The following is a 13,779-nucleotide window of genomic DNA, read 5'->3' as shown; positions in this document are numbered from 1 at the left end:
CGTTAAACATCAAACCTGGGTGGGTGCATATCTTCAGTCCCTGGCTCTCTTGCTTACCCCTTTGGCCTGCAGCACTGCTAATTTCTTTTGGCACTATACCATTGTCCTGTGTTCTCCATGAGAGGCTGAGGGGGTGTTCCTATTTTTATTTTCTTAAAAGTGCCCTGTGGGTGATCAAAACCACTGTGCAAGAGCAGGAATCTAGACAGTTTGATTTTCTTTTACCTTTTTATTAACTTTAACAGGTTATTAACTTTAGCAGGTTTTTACACTACCAGTTACACTTCATACTTGCACAGGTAGCTATCTACCCGTGCCTCTTTGGTGATATCTTGTGCAGCCATGACAGAATCCTGTTGTGTCTGTTCTTTTTCTGACCTGGGGCTCTGCTAATCTTCTATTTCTTTTTTTCTTCTCACCAGTTAGCAATAACTGATTCCCAGGCTTGCAGCCAATTTTCACCACATCCATATCTGTATCTTTTTCAAAGCACACCATATCTTCGTCCTTCCTTATTCTGGCTGGTGTGATGCGCTTTCTCTCTCTCTCTCTTTTACTGGGAAAATGGCTTTATAAAAATTTATTCAACCCCTTTTACTTACAGGAAGCATGCCTGCTTGTTTATCTATACTAGATTATTTCATTCACATTAATTCACAAAAGGGCAATCCTTGGGGGTACTGATAGGGTCATTTCAGGGCTTGTTAGGCACAAGTTGGAGAACATGGGGAAATAAAACTGATGGCTAGGGAACTCAATTGCAACTATGCCAATTTATATAACTCAGATGCTGTGGTGCTTAGGCTACAATCCTAGGCACACTTTCCTGGGAGTAAGCTCCGCTGAATTTAATGAGACTTAACTCTGAGCAGATGTATATAGGAGTGCTCTGCCAGCAGCAACTGAGTCAGGTTCAAAGTGGAGCTGAAAATAGGGCTGTAGTGAGCCCTCAGTCTCAAGTTGGGTGGCTACGTGCAAGTCACACATTCCTGTACCTTTAATACCTGTGCAGGAGCAGGAATTTCAGCAGGTGTAGCTTATCAGGCAAACGACATCTGCTGAAATTCCCTCAGATACTGTTAAAAGTTTAGGAGCCCCTGTCATCTTTTGCACCTAGCCATCCTAAAGGGATTTTTATTTTTCTCATCCTGTGGATTTTCCCCTGACCCCTCAGCTCCTTCAGCCTGGGGTTGACCCAGAAAACACACACACACACACACACACACACACACACCCCTCTTCCATATTGCCTGGCAGCAGCCTTTGCCAACTTGATGACCACCAGATGTTTGAACTTTTTTCTTTTAAAAAGTCAGACTGATTAGATGCAAAATTATTCACAAAATGTATATATTATGCACATAATCATGTTTGTGTCAAGCTGTATGCAATACTGGCTCTGGTAGAAATTTTGGTAAATTTGGCAACATTTCTACTTGGAATCTTTATTGGAAAAATTATTATAGTTACACATTATTGTAGTCAGGGCTTTTTTCAGGTGGTACTCAAAGGTATGCAGTACTGGCACCTCTTTTTTGTTGTTAAAAAGTGTGTCACTTGCTATAACAGCTTCATGATACCAGCAGCTATTTTTCTAAAAAAGCACTGATTGTAGTGAGCTAATGGGTTTCACTGTGCCCTTAGGCACTTGTTGGAGTCTTCTGGAAATAAATAACTTGCTGCTTTCGAACAGTGTGTCAATACTGCATGAATGCTTTGTGTGTGCAACATAACCATTGATCTCAGTGTAATTTTGCTGCTGTTTGACAATGCTGCCAGCTGTGTATTATTTTTTTCAATGGACATTTGTTAAAAAAAGATCAAGACAGAACATAGACATGTAATCAGTACAGGATAAGGTTTTGATTCAAAGTTGCTATAGGCTCTATGTGGCCTACACTCTATAGGAAATATTTGACAAGAGTTGGGAATATGAACAATGATTCCCAAATGTAGGATTGCAGAAATGTGACCTTTCCATTCATATTCATTATGCTTCTTTAAAAGTGCTTTCACTGTCCAAGAGTCTTGGAGAAGGGTAGCCAATGTGGTGCCAGCCAGATGTTTTGGACGGCAATTCCCAGCCAGCATTGGTCAGGGATGGTGAGAGCTGGGGTCCTTATCAAGCAAAGGATATCACATTGTCTACCCCTGATTTTGGCTATTGCTTCAATGCAACACAACTTGGAAAGGGGACACAGCTTTGGTATGAATATAGCATTGGTAGAACATATGTTTTGCACACAGAAGATGTCACCCCTGGAATCTCCAGGAAGGGCTAGAAAGAGGCCCTGTCTGAAATTCCCTTGCCAGTTAGTATAAACCAGCCTTTCCCAACCTGGTCCATCCAGATGTTTTTGATCACCCATCATTTCTGAATTTTGCCTGGGCTGTATGGGACTGACAAGAGTTGTAATCTAAAACATTTGGATGGCCTCAGGTTGGGGGAAGTTGGTACCGAGCTATATAGACCATTGCTAAGGCTGCATAGAAGGCAGCTTCTTATGTTCCTAATTTCCAAACAACCACACATTACACAGAGGTGTGTTTTATTTACTGTTTTATAGTTGTTGTTTTAAAAAAGAACCATCACCAGTCATGTTCCAAGTGATTGAACAGTTTGTTTGACAAATCCATGTTGATGAAACATGTATAGTGTATAAATGGAAAATATGGCACTATCTGCGTACAACGGCTGAAAATTAGATGTGTGCTATCCTGGAGTGAAGGTTAACAGCAACTAAAGGTTTTTTTGAGTGGGGAGGGAGAACTTTTTGCCCCCACAACTAGCCCATTACCACCTGAAAGGATACACACACACACACAAGAATAACATGGAAGACCAATGCATGGAAGACTATTGCAGAAGAAAGAAGAATTCTAAAAAGTAGCTACTGTCTATTCAATGGGTGTAATTGTAAACAAAGCCAGTGTGCTCTTTATAGCAGGGATCAAGAACCTGTGGCTGCCCTGAAGTTGTTACACCATCAGTCCCAACAAGCATGGCCAGTGGTCAGGACTAATGGGAATCGGAATTCAACAACATCCAGAGGGCCACAGATTCACCACCCTTGCTATATACATAGTATATAAGCATTATTCACAGTAAATGCATTTATTGCAATGCTAGTAGTATATTGGCAGTTTAAAAAACATGGCAAGAAGTGCATTGTTTCTTTAATGACTATAGAAAGAGTAATAACTATAGGCCGTCATATATACCAGCTAATAGTAGGCTAATGCGTTTCACATCTGATTACAGTATAAAGAGCCTCCCCTCATTGGACAAAGTCTTCACACTAAACTCAAAGTTGAAATGTCATTAGGCTGCAATTCTAAATGCACTTTCTGAAGGTAAGCTTCATTGCTATATGAGGGAATTGCATGTAAGTGTGCTATAAGGATCCAGAAGTAAGTGTTCAAACAGCAGATATATGCTACTACACGTTTATCAGCAAGACTTCTGCAAATGAAACAATGATACAAGCATTTTGCTGCAGTGTTTTAGCATTTTAAAGCTGAGCCGAGGCAGATTACTCACCACCACTCCAGATGTTTATATAAGACTTTGATCAAATCAAACTACAGTACGAACAACATTGTCATCAACACAAGCTGCCTGTGAATCTAGTTGACTTACAGTCTAAGAAAGGGTCAGGGTATGTTCTTTTCAGCCAAGAGGGGGCAGCTGCCCCCCTAAATCAATAAATATACATAGCTAACTGAGGTTCTGCCCCTTCCAACAAAAGACCTGCTCCTCCTAACAAAAATCCGGCTATGCCCATGGACCAAGGGCTGAATTTTCTCCTTCCAGGGACAGCATGTCAGTGGTGAGCAGGGCTAGAGACCCAAGTGATCAGAAGACACAACCCCTTTTTTTTATAGGGCAGGCTTCTATGTGCATTATTTCCATCGAAGGAAGCAGGAGGCATTATCACAGGTCAAGGACCCATTCCAGCTTTGAGGAAGGCATGGAGTAAGGACAGGGAGAGTCCCGAGGGCAAGATAAAGAGGCTGAGAGGGCAGCAATGGACTGAGATAGACTGGCAGAGCCACCATGGCATCCACTGCCCTGTCACTTATGTCAGTCAAGGTGAAAGCGGGGGGGGGGGGGCGGAGAGGCAAATTGCTGCGTGCCAGACGGGAGTAGCAAGCAGACCCAGATTGGGCCCGATGCCATCAAATGACAGCAGCAGGACTTGCATGGGATCCCAGCTGGCTCCGCTCCTCCCAGGACGCCAAATTTGGGGGCTTACTGTGGCCTACCACTGATGAGGATCCCACCATTCAGCAGGCAGAATGGAAAGCTCTGCACCAGCAAAGGGACTCTTGGAATCACTGGCAGGGCTAGGCAGAGAGACACTGCTGCCCAGTCTGAACCTCCCCCAGCCTGGTGCCAAGGAGGTTTGGATGCTAATCTAAACCAGTAAGCACCATGTCTTGGTGTCAATTTTTTTACTGCCGACTTAATTTTGATTTTATTGGGAATTCCTCTGCTCTGCCATCAAGCACCTAGAAATGTAATGTGCTGTACAAATAGGGATGATTTACATATTAGGTCCATTAAGTAGATGGCTCTTTGCATACAGCTCTCCTTTCATCTCTGCAAGTGTTGGATATGAAAGATTCCAGAGAGCTAAGAAAGAATGTGTTTGTTTCTACATAAGAACTGCCACCTGGAGCAAGTTAAAGCAGCCTCCCCCCCCCCCCGGCTGTTGACCAGCCCTAAGAATCATGGAGGTGGCTCAGTTGCTAAAGGACATCAGAATACACTGGCTGAGAACATTTTATTACATGAATGGGTTTCTCTCATTCAGGAGTGTTTTCGTGTTTTCCAAGTTATCTGAAAAGGGGATTTTAACCTGTCCTGGCAGCTCCTTCTCTTTTGTGTATCTGAATACTTTTCTGGTTTAAGACAATGCACCCCTTCTCCAAATGCTGCAGACGTATCAACTAAAAAAAGGATGGGAAAGTGTGATGTGTATAGACAACACATTTTTAAAAGCTCCATATCACAGGAACATCATCCAAATCACAGTCATTGCAGAAATGGCTAGAGGAACTGTACTGACCATGGTGTTTAAACTTTTGTTGCAGAGATCTCTTTGGCAACAAAGGAATCTAAAACTGTCAGCGTTAAAGTAATTGGCAACTTGTTCTGTGGTACACTGTGACATTTTCCAGCAGCTATAGGTTCTCAAATGCACTGTAAAAAGAAAAGAAAAGAAAAATGACGCCTGAAAATAAGCAATTGAAAACTTGACAGCTTAAAATACGTTTGCTTTCTGTTTAATTTTTTTTTTTAAAAAAACAATTCTTAACAAAAGCTGCTGATTTGATAACTTTATAAGGATACCATAACTTATAATATGGTTTATATGGTAAATATGGAAGCTATTTTTTTAAAAAAACCAAATGTCTCAATACTTTGCAGTAGTTGCACCATCTTGCATAGATGTAGGGTATAATCCCATTGAATATTGGGAGGGACTCCTGTTCACAGAAGGGGCTGCTTTAGTGCACAACATAGCTTTTACCCTCATCCCATGTCAAGAAAATAAATCATCTATGTCAGATTCTCATGCCACTCCTAGTTTCTACTCCATCTCAAAAACAACCCACTTCTTTAAAAAAAGAAAGAAACCCTAAACACTGGAATTAAATTATACAAAAGAAAGAAGCAGATATGTAAAAATATAATATAACCTTAAGCCAGGCTTCCTCAACCTCAGCCCTCCAGATGTTTTTGGCCTACAACTCCCATGATCCCTAGCTAGCAGGACCAATGGTCAGAGATGCTGGGTAATGTAGTCTCAAAACATCTGGAGGGCCGAGGTTGAGGAAGCCTGCCTTAAGCTAAGCCCGCAGCGGTTCTCAACCTGTGGGTCCCCAGATGTTGTTAGACTACAACTCCCATCATCCCCGAGCTCTGGTCTTGCTAGCTAGGGGTGATGGGAGTTGTAGTTCAACAGCATCTGGGGACCCACAGGTTGAAAAAGGCTGATAAGGGATGCAGCAAACTGGGCCCCAAAGGATGATTGTATGAAACGGGCTTTCTGAGAAAAGGACTTATCATATAATGCCACTATGCAAATCCATGGGGTGGCTGCACTTTGCATACTGTGTACAGTACAGATTGCCTCATCTCAAAAAGCAGATCGTAGAGTTGGAAAGTGTTCAGAAAGGGCTTATTAGTAGTATAGGATTGTGCTGCAAGAGACACTCAAACCAAGAGTGAGACTGATATACTGCTGCATATTATACATACCAAACCTAATTTGCAAGCAAGCATCTTCTTCATAGCTACAGGTAAGGTTTGTCCTACACAGGAAGGGGCTTTGTTCGCAAGTGTAACATCGGAGTGCATAGCCTGAGATACAAAGGGAGATTTTGTTAAACTAATGAAATATCTATATAGCATGATAATCTAAAGTATTTTAGGTATACTGCCACAGTAAACAAACATTAGGCCAATATGACAACTCACATCATAATGAATATTGGAGGAGGAGAGGAGAGAGGATGGTAGCTTTCCTAATGCCACTTAAATAGTTTGTGGTTAAAGTAAGATTTGGGGACCTCCAGCTCACCTGAGTAGCTGTCACTTCAGACCCCAATTCAATTTTTGGTAAAAGGAAAACTCACAACACATCACTGCTTTGATCACTACGCCAAAAGTTTCTTTTTTGCTTTTGTTCTTGCTTTACCGTCTCCAATAGTAAAGTATAAAATACTTTTTGTTTTTACAGACCTTACATAGGACTTTTTTTAAGGCAGGGTTTTGTTTTTTTTAATTGATCTAGGATTCAACTAATAACCAAAGAACTCAAGGAAATCTTCTCTCCTGTCCAAGTTTGAATACTTTGACACAGTAGTAGGTAATGAAACAAATAGAGAGGAAGAGCCCCCTACTGGACAAAGGATTGAACTGGGCAGCTTTTGGCTCCTGTTGAGAGTTCAGTCTTAAGAAATCAATAGGCTTAAGTGCATCTGCATTATGAATTAGACAACAGTAGTTTGACATCTAAAAACAAATTGTTCATTATGTAGAATATCCAGGCAGATATGGTGGAACATTTTGCCTCAACTGCCATCCAACTCTACCTGTTTCCACTAATTGTTGTGGAAACCTTCTTCCAGGGACAGAGAACCCATAGCCTCCAGATGCTGTTCGACTCCAGCTCCTATCAGCCCTAGGCAGCATAGCCCAAGGGTCAGCGAAGATGGGAGTTGGAGTCCAAAAGCAGCTGGAGAGCTATGGGTTCCCTGTCCCTGCCATGCTGATTCCTGACTGACTACATCAAATAAAATCACCTGCCATGTATGATGGAAGTAAGCAAATTTCCCATTTTTGGTGCCTGCACATGGGATATGTAAACCCAAGCATATGTGTTCAGCACCTGATAGGTCACTACTACATCACTATTTATTATGTTTGTGCTGACTAACCTGCTGTGTTTCCTAGGCTGTGCATTATATACAAAATAATAATTCAAAGTTTACCAACAAAATAATTACAGCATTTGATGCACACATCCACCAAAGGACCGCACAGAATGCTTGCTAGGTTGCATGTTGTTCAGGACCATTGCCCATCTTCTCCTCTCAGGCTTTAAAATCCCTTCTGGTTAACTGTGTGCCAACTGCTATGTTCACATCAGTTGCTGTATTCTGTACAGCACCTGAACAGATACAATAGAAGCTGAAAACTTTCTACAGGTTTCCATCAAATTTACACCACTGCACAGGTGTTCAGTGGTCACTGAGCCACTCCCTTCAAGGAGGATACCTACCGGAACTGCAGGACACAGTTACAATAATGAATATTGTAAGCAGAATGCTGTTCATTTTGTCCATGGCTCCCCTGAAGTCTAGAAAGAGAAATTCACATGAGACTGGGGCCATGCCCATAATTTGTTTGTTCCATTCAAAGCTGTTATTAGACTTTAGGAGAGAGAATATCAACTGAGCCTTGAGAAGGAGGCAAATGAACAAAGTTACCTTCTTACATTTTTTTTTTTTACACTAATACACCCCTCCCTTCCACTATTACATCAGTTTTAACAGTCATAGCTTCCATAGCTTCCCGGGAACTCTAGTTTGATAATGGTGCTGTTTTCAAATTAAATTATGTTACACGTTTTAAAAAGATTTTACTATTTACGGTATTTATTTATTTGCTTTTAGGCTGCACTGGAAAAGAAGCAGGTAGCAGCATGCTCTGGGGACCCTGTAGGAGGTTTGGAGAAACACGTACAAAAATATTTTAAAAAGAAAACCTAACGGGGGAAACAACCCAAGTCCAGCTTAGCCCAAGAAGAACTGAGTATGCTCAGCAACCAAAAATATTGAGTCAGCTTGAAAAGAGAAATAGGAAAGGAGAACTGCAGAAAGAGACAGAGAGGAGGAAAATGATTGGCTGGCAGTTTAATACTTCAAGGTCAATGGTAATAGTGGCAATAATTTTAAGGCAACAGCCAGAGAAACCAGCAAGCTGGACTGTTCCAAACTTCAGCTCCCAAACATATTCTGTTTGTTAATACAATCCACATTTCTGCTGAAAACGTATAACACAGACACTATATGTATTGCTTTTAAAGTGTATTTTGAAGATTATACAGTTCACACTACCATTACTTGCAGTGGATGGCCCTGCAGTGGATATAGGAGAGAGTAGGGATGGTTTCAATGAGAAAAGCTTGTATCCATCATGTCTTCCTGAGAGGTTTACAGCTTCTCCATCAAATACCCACCCAGGTATCTGTTTCAGATCTAGTTTACAAGCATTTAACTCTTCAAAATGTGGGTGGTTGTCACAGATTTGCACTTGTTCTCTTGGTAGACCTCCTCTTAAGCATCCTGTCTTTCGATTAAGTTGGATAATGGAGGTCTGCAATCAAGATCCCTTTTCCAGGTTTGTATTTTACGATACATACTTAGAATCATAGAATTGTGGAATTGTAGAGTTGGAAGGGACCCTAAGGGTCATCTAGTCCAACCCCTTGCAATGCAGGAGTCACTGAAAGAATTGGAAGACATCAAAAATCCCAACTATAAACGAGTGGCAATCCAAACTATTTGATTATTTAGAATTGGCAAAAATGACACAGAAAATAAGAAATCAAAAAGACATAAAGTTTAACAAAGAATGGAATAAATTTATGACATACATGGAAACAGAGGTAAAAAATCTAAAAATCACAGTAGGTGCGATGTAACACTTGTGATGTAGAGTTTTTTGAGGAAAAGAAACTGCAGATAAAAAATCATATAATATATTCTGAAACCGAGATGAAGGGAAGTCAATTAGTGTTGTGTGTTATTTAGTAAATGTAAGTTAATTTGTTGGTATCTTATGTTAGGATATGTTTTTTTCTCTTTTGTTTTTTTATTATTTCTCTTTTTTATGTATTTCTTTTTTATGCGTATGTATTATGTATGTTCCTTTCATTTGTTTTAATGTTTGATGTAGCAAAATGAATTAAAATTATGTATGAATTAAAATTATGTATGTTCCTTTCATTTGTTTTAATGTTTGATGTAGCAAAATGAATTAAAATAAATTAAAATAAATAAATAAAGTTCTACAGGACTCTTTAAAAAAAATAAATGGCCATCCAATCTTGCCTTCTGAAGGAGAGTCTACCGCCTTCTGAAGGAGTCTGTTGCACTGCTGACAGCTTTTAATGTCAGAAAGTTCTTCCTGATGTTTAGCCAGAATCTCCTTTCTTGTCATTTGGATCCATTGGTTTGGGTTCTGACCTCCAGAGCACTTATACCCTTGCAGTTTCAGAATAATACATTGAGGGATTGGTGGTACTGAAATGGCAGGCACTTTGAGTATGCTCTCTAAGAGGTTTTTGGTCCGTTTTCCACTGTGAAGATGGCCAAGTGTACAGACTTGTGATTTGTTGTTGTTGTTGTTTGTTGCTGTTCCATTTTTATTGTTAATTATTTAACTGAACAAGTAAGCAAGCCAAAACAAATAAGAGTGTAAGTTCAATATGCAGTGTTATCAATTGCCCTGTAATCCAAGCAGTGATGTGAACATGGTGTCAAGTCAAGTGTCCAGCCCTTCTGCTTCACCTTGAGTTCCTTGCAATGTATCCTTCCACAACATTCCATGTGTTGATGGTGGCTGACAATTATATTCCCTTTTTAGAAGCGTATGCAATAAAGTAGTCCTAGACTTCATTTTTTTAAATGCCTTCTGTATTTTGGTTTGCTAATGCTCTCATTTGTTTTGAAAGGTGAGCTGTCCAAACATAATTTTTTAAACAACCTGATGGAAAGAAAGGACAGCTACAAAAATATTCTGAATGAATTTCTATCAGTACTGAAGACGTTGGATGCTTTGGAGATCCAGATTATACTAGCTGCTGCAAACCTGAGGGTAGATATTCATTAGGCACTTTATACAAATCTTTTCAGATGCCAGTATTAATCTGTCTTCAACATATGACTATTTAGATAGGATTCCTGCACTGTAAGGGGGGTTGACTAGATGACTCTTGGGGTCCCTTCCAACAATAGATTACTACATTTCTGTGAATACAGTATTGAATTTTGAATAGTATAAAATTTGTACTATGTTTTCTAAAATAAAGTGGACTACATTGCAGAGCCGTAACATATCACACATACCCTCTCAGCCAAAGTCCTTGGCTCCAAACATGCCATGTGGGTGGATACAGCTGCAGGCTTGTTGTTGTTGTTATTTTGAACTAATTTTACAGACTGCTGCCAACTCCTACTTGGAACACCAAAATTTTGGGGTGGGAATTCTGCCTTCTAACATGCTAAAACATGCACACAGTTTGGCTCACTAAGAGCAATGGCTCTAGGAGATTCCATTACTTTATGTTTCAGTGATATTTTATGTTCTCAGAGAAAACAACCCACTCTTTCACACTAGGAAAAGCAATGAGTTAACAGGAAAAAACCAGGAAGTGCCTTGATTAACTTTGGCCAGCTCCCTGCAGTTCCTATCACTATGCATCACCACCATACTAAACAGAGAAGAGGGGTTACAGGTAGGTAGCCGTGTTGGTCTGCCATAGTCAAAACAAAATAAAAACATTCCTTCCAGTAGCACCTTAAAGACCAACTAAGTTAGTTCTTGGTATGAGCTTTCATGTGCATGCACACTTCTTCAGATACACTGAAACAGAGAAGAGGGGGTATTTAAAGACACACAAGATCCTAATTTGGGGCGTTACCAAAGCTAGAATTATTGGGGAGCAGCAATGTATCAGGTGACCTTAGATCATGGGAAAGGGGACCCAGAACCAGGGGTTTGATGGAGGCAGAGCATCTTTTATCTCTCAGCATTGCCTCTGCAGTCTTAGATACGTGCTCCTTCCACGATCCCGAGATAATTCTCTTTGCGACCCGCAGAAAGCAGCAAGAGGACAGACCCTAGTTAGGACGTTCTGGGGCGACAGGAAGGGCGCTTTGGGGCGGGGCTGTTTGGTAGGATCGCCTTCTCATGCCAAAGGTTTGGAAAGCTGCACCCACTGAATGGAATCGCTTCTGAACGGACACAGCAGAAAGCACGGGAGCCCAATGTAGTCCATGCACACCCAACGCCCCCCGCCCGCCACATCCCGTTGCGAACTCCGACCCCCCACCTACCACAGTATTGCCTACACTGGCCGGCAGCAGTTCCCCAGCCTTTGGGGAAGGGAGGTCTCTCCCAACCCTAGTTGGAGAGGATGCTTTCTGCTCCCTGGTCTCCTACCCTTCCCCGCAAAATTAACCCCTAAATGCAACCTGCTTAGTCTAGGCTCATTTCGCCCCTATCCCTCTCCTCTCCGGAGACCCCGCGAGTTGCCCCGCCTGCTCTGGGGGTGTCTGTCCCTTCCCCACCTTCCAAGCGGGATTAAAGCGATGAAATGACGAATCCTGAGGGGGAACCGGCCCTTCGCGCGCCAAGTGCCCGGCCCGGCCCGCCGCTCACCCTCCTGCTGCCCGCAGCTCGACGCTCCGCCGCAATCCCTCTGCAGCAAAATCCTGGCCCGCCGGTTTCCCTCGCGCCCAGAAGAGCGCGCCGCTTCTTCTCGGGCACCAGGACGCTCCGCCCCCCGCGCGGCGAGGCTGGTCTGCGGCAATGCGGAGAGCGGCCGAAGCAGCCAAATATAAGGGTTTCAAAGATGGGAGCGAGCAAGGGGGGAAAGCGACAAGAGGGCGGGGCGAAGCGGGCTCGGCCTGTACCTATGAACGGCTGGCCGGGAGGAGCGAGGCCTTGAGGGGGTCGGCGTCGTCGGCGTCGGGGTGGGAAATTGGGCTTGGGAATAAAACCGCAGGCATTGTTGCCTCCCCTCAAAAAGGATAGTGTAGAGTCGGAGAGCGGAGAAAGGCCACCCGAGCCAACAACGGGGTGGGGCGGCTCCCCTTGGAGGAAGGCTGCACCATTGGGGACTTTGTAGCTCAGGGAAAAGGCGAGGGAGAGGCAGCACGGGGGGGTTTAATTTGCTTAAAAGTGCGAAGAAAGTCCATACAGAAAAAAGGTTTTCTCCCTCCTAAGGCTAGAACTCATGGCCAGTCACCGAAGCTGAATGTTAAGACGATTCAGGACAGGCAGAGGAAAGGACTTTTTCCAGCTTGAAGGGCTTTGAGAATCAAGACTAATTAGGCTGTGGGTTAAACCACAGAGCCTAGGACTTGCCGATCAGAAGGTTGGCGGTTCGAATCCCCGCAATAGGGTGAGCTCCCGTTGCTCGGTCCCTGCTCCTGCCAACCTAGCAGTTCGAAAGCACGTCAAAGTGCAAGTAGATAAATAGGTACCGCTCCGGCGGGAAGGTAAACGGCATTTCCATGCGCTGCTCTGGTTCGCCAGAAGCGGCTTAGTCATGCTGGCCACATGACCGGGAAGCTGTACGCTGGCTCCCTCGGCCAGTAAAGCGAGATGAGCACCGCAACCCCAGAGTCGACCACGACTGGACCTAATGGTCAGGGGTCCCTTTACCCTTTACCTAGGCTAAACGCTGCCTCCACACTGAGAACAAACTGGTTCTGAATACTGTATGTATTTGAAAGCAATACAACACCTACATCAGAGACCTTTTTATCCAGATTGGAAAGCTTGTTTTTAACATATATCCTCGCTTCCAGAAAGGATAGAGAGTAAGGCACATGGTATACAGTAGTACCTCGGGTTACATATGCTTCAGGTTACATACGCTTCAGGTTACAGACTCCACTAACCCAGAAATATTACCTCGGGTTAAGAACTTTGCTTCAGGATGAGAACAGAAATAGTGCAGCGGCAGCAGGAGGCCCCCATTAGCTAAAGTGGTGCTTCAGGTTAAGAACAGATTCAGGTTAAGAACAGACCTCCGGAATGAATTAAGTTCTTAAACCGAGGTACCACTGTATATCAAATGAGATGCTAGCGTCTGATATTCAAAGAACTTAAGAACAGTTACCTACTGGGATAAGGAAGATAAGGATGACATGAGGTAGCCTAAAGTACATAAAAAGGTGCCTGGGCATATAGACTTCAAACCCTTCTCAAGTTGGCTGTATGCAGTTATGGGAACTGGGAATAGTATGGACTTCAGCATTGTCAGGTTTACTACATACAGTGAAAGTTTCTGTAGAGCTTACTTCCTCCTGAAGTTTAACACTCAACTGACATGTAAACAAACATATATAGGGAAATATCTTAAACCTCCTGGAATGAGTTTTTTGTTTTTTTTTTAACTGAAGTTATCTAGCCTGAGTAAAAGTATCATCTCATAGGATAAAGGGGTCTGATAGGCCTTGGTAGCATGTCAT

General features: G+C 42.6%; 1 protein-coding gene across 1 annotated transcript; it reads right to left on the bottom strand.

The window, feature by feature from the left end:
• Positions 1-2,543: 2,543 nt before the first annotated feature.
• CD59 (CD59 molecule (CD59 blood group)) lies at positions 2,544-7,911 on the bottom strand (the record flags this gene model as incomplete). Its single annotated transcript, XM_081836578.1, has 3 exons — positions 2,544-5,206; positions 6,269-6,370; positions 7,794-7,911. The coding sequence occupies 3 exons, from the start codon at positions 7,909-7,911 to the stop codon at positions 5,013-5,015; spliced, it is 414 nt and encodes a 137-aa protein (XP_081692704.1). The 3' UTR covers positions 2,544-5,012.
• Positions 7,912-13,779: the final 5,868 nt, after the last annotated feature.

The sequence above is a fragment of the Podarcis erhardii genome (assembly GCF_964252035.2).
Source record: "Podarcis erhardii genome assembly, chromosome: 1".
Classification (NCBI taxonomy): Eukaryota; Metazoa; Chordata; class Lepidosauria; order Squamata; family Lacertidae; genus Podarcis; species Podarcis erhardii.
This window is presented reverse-complemented; position numbering and strand designations above follow the sequence as displayed.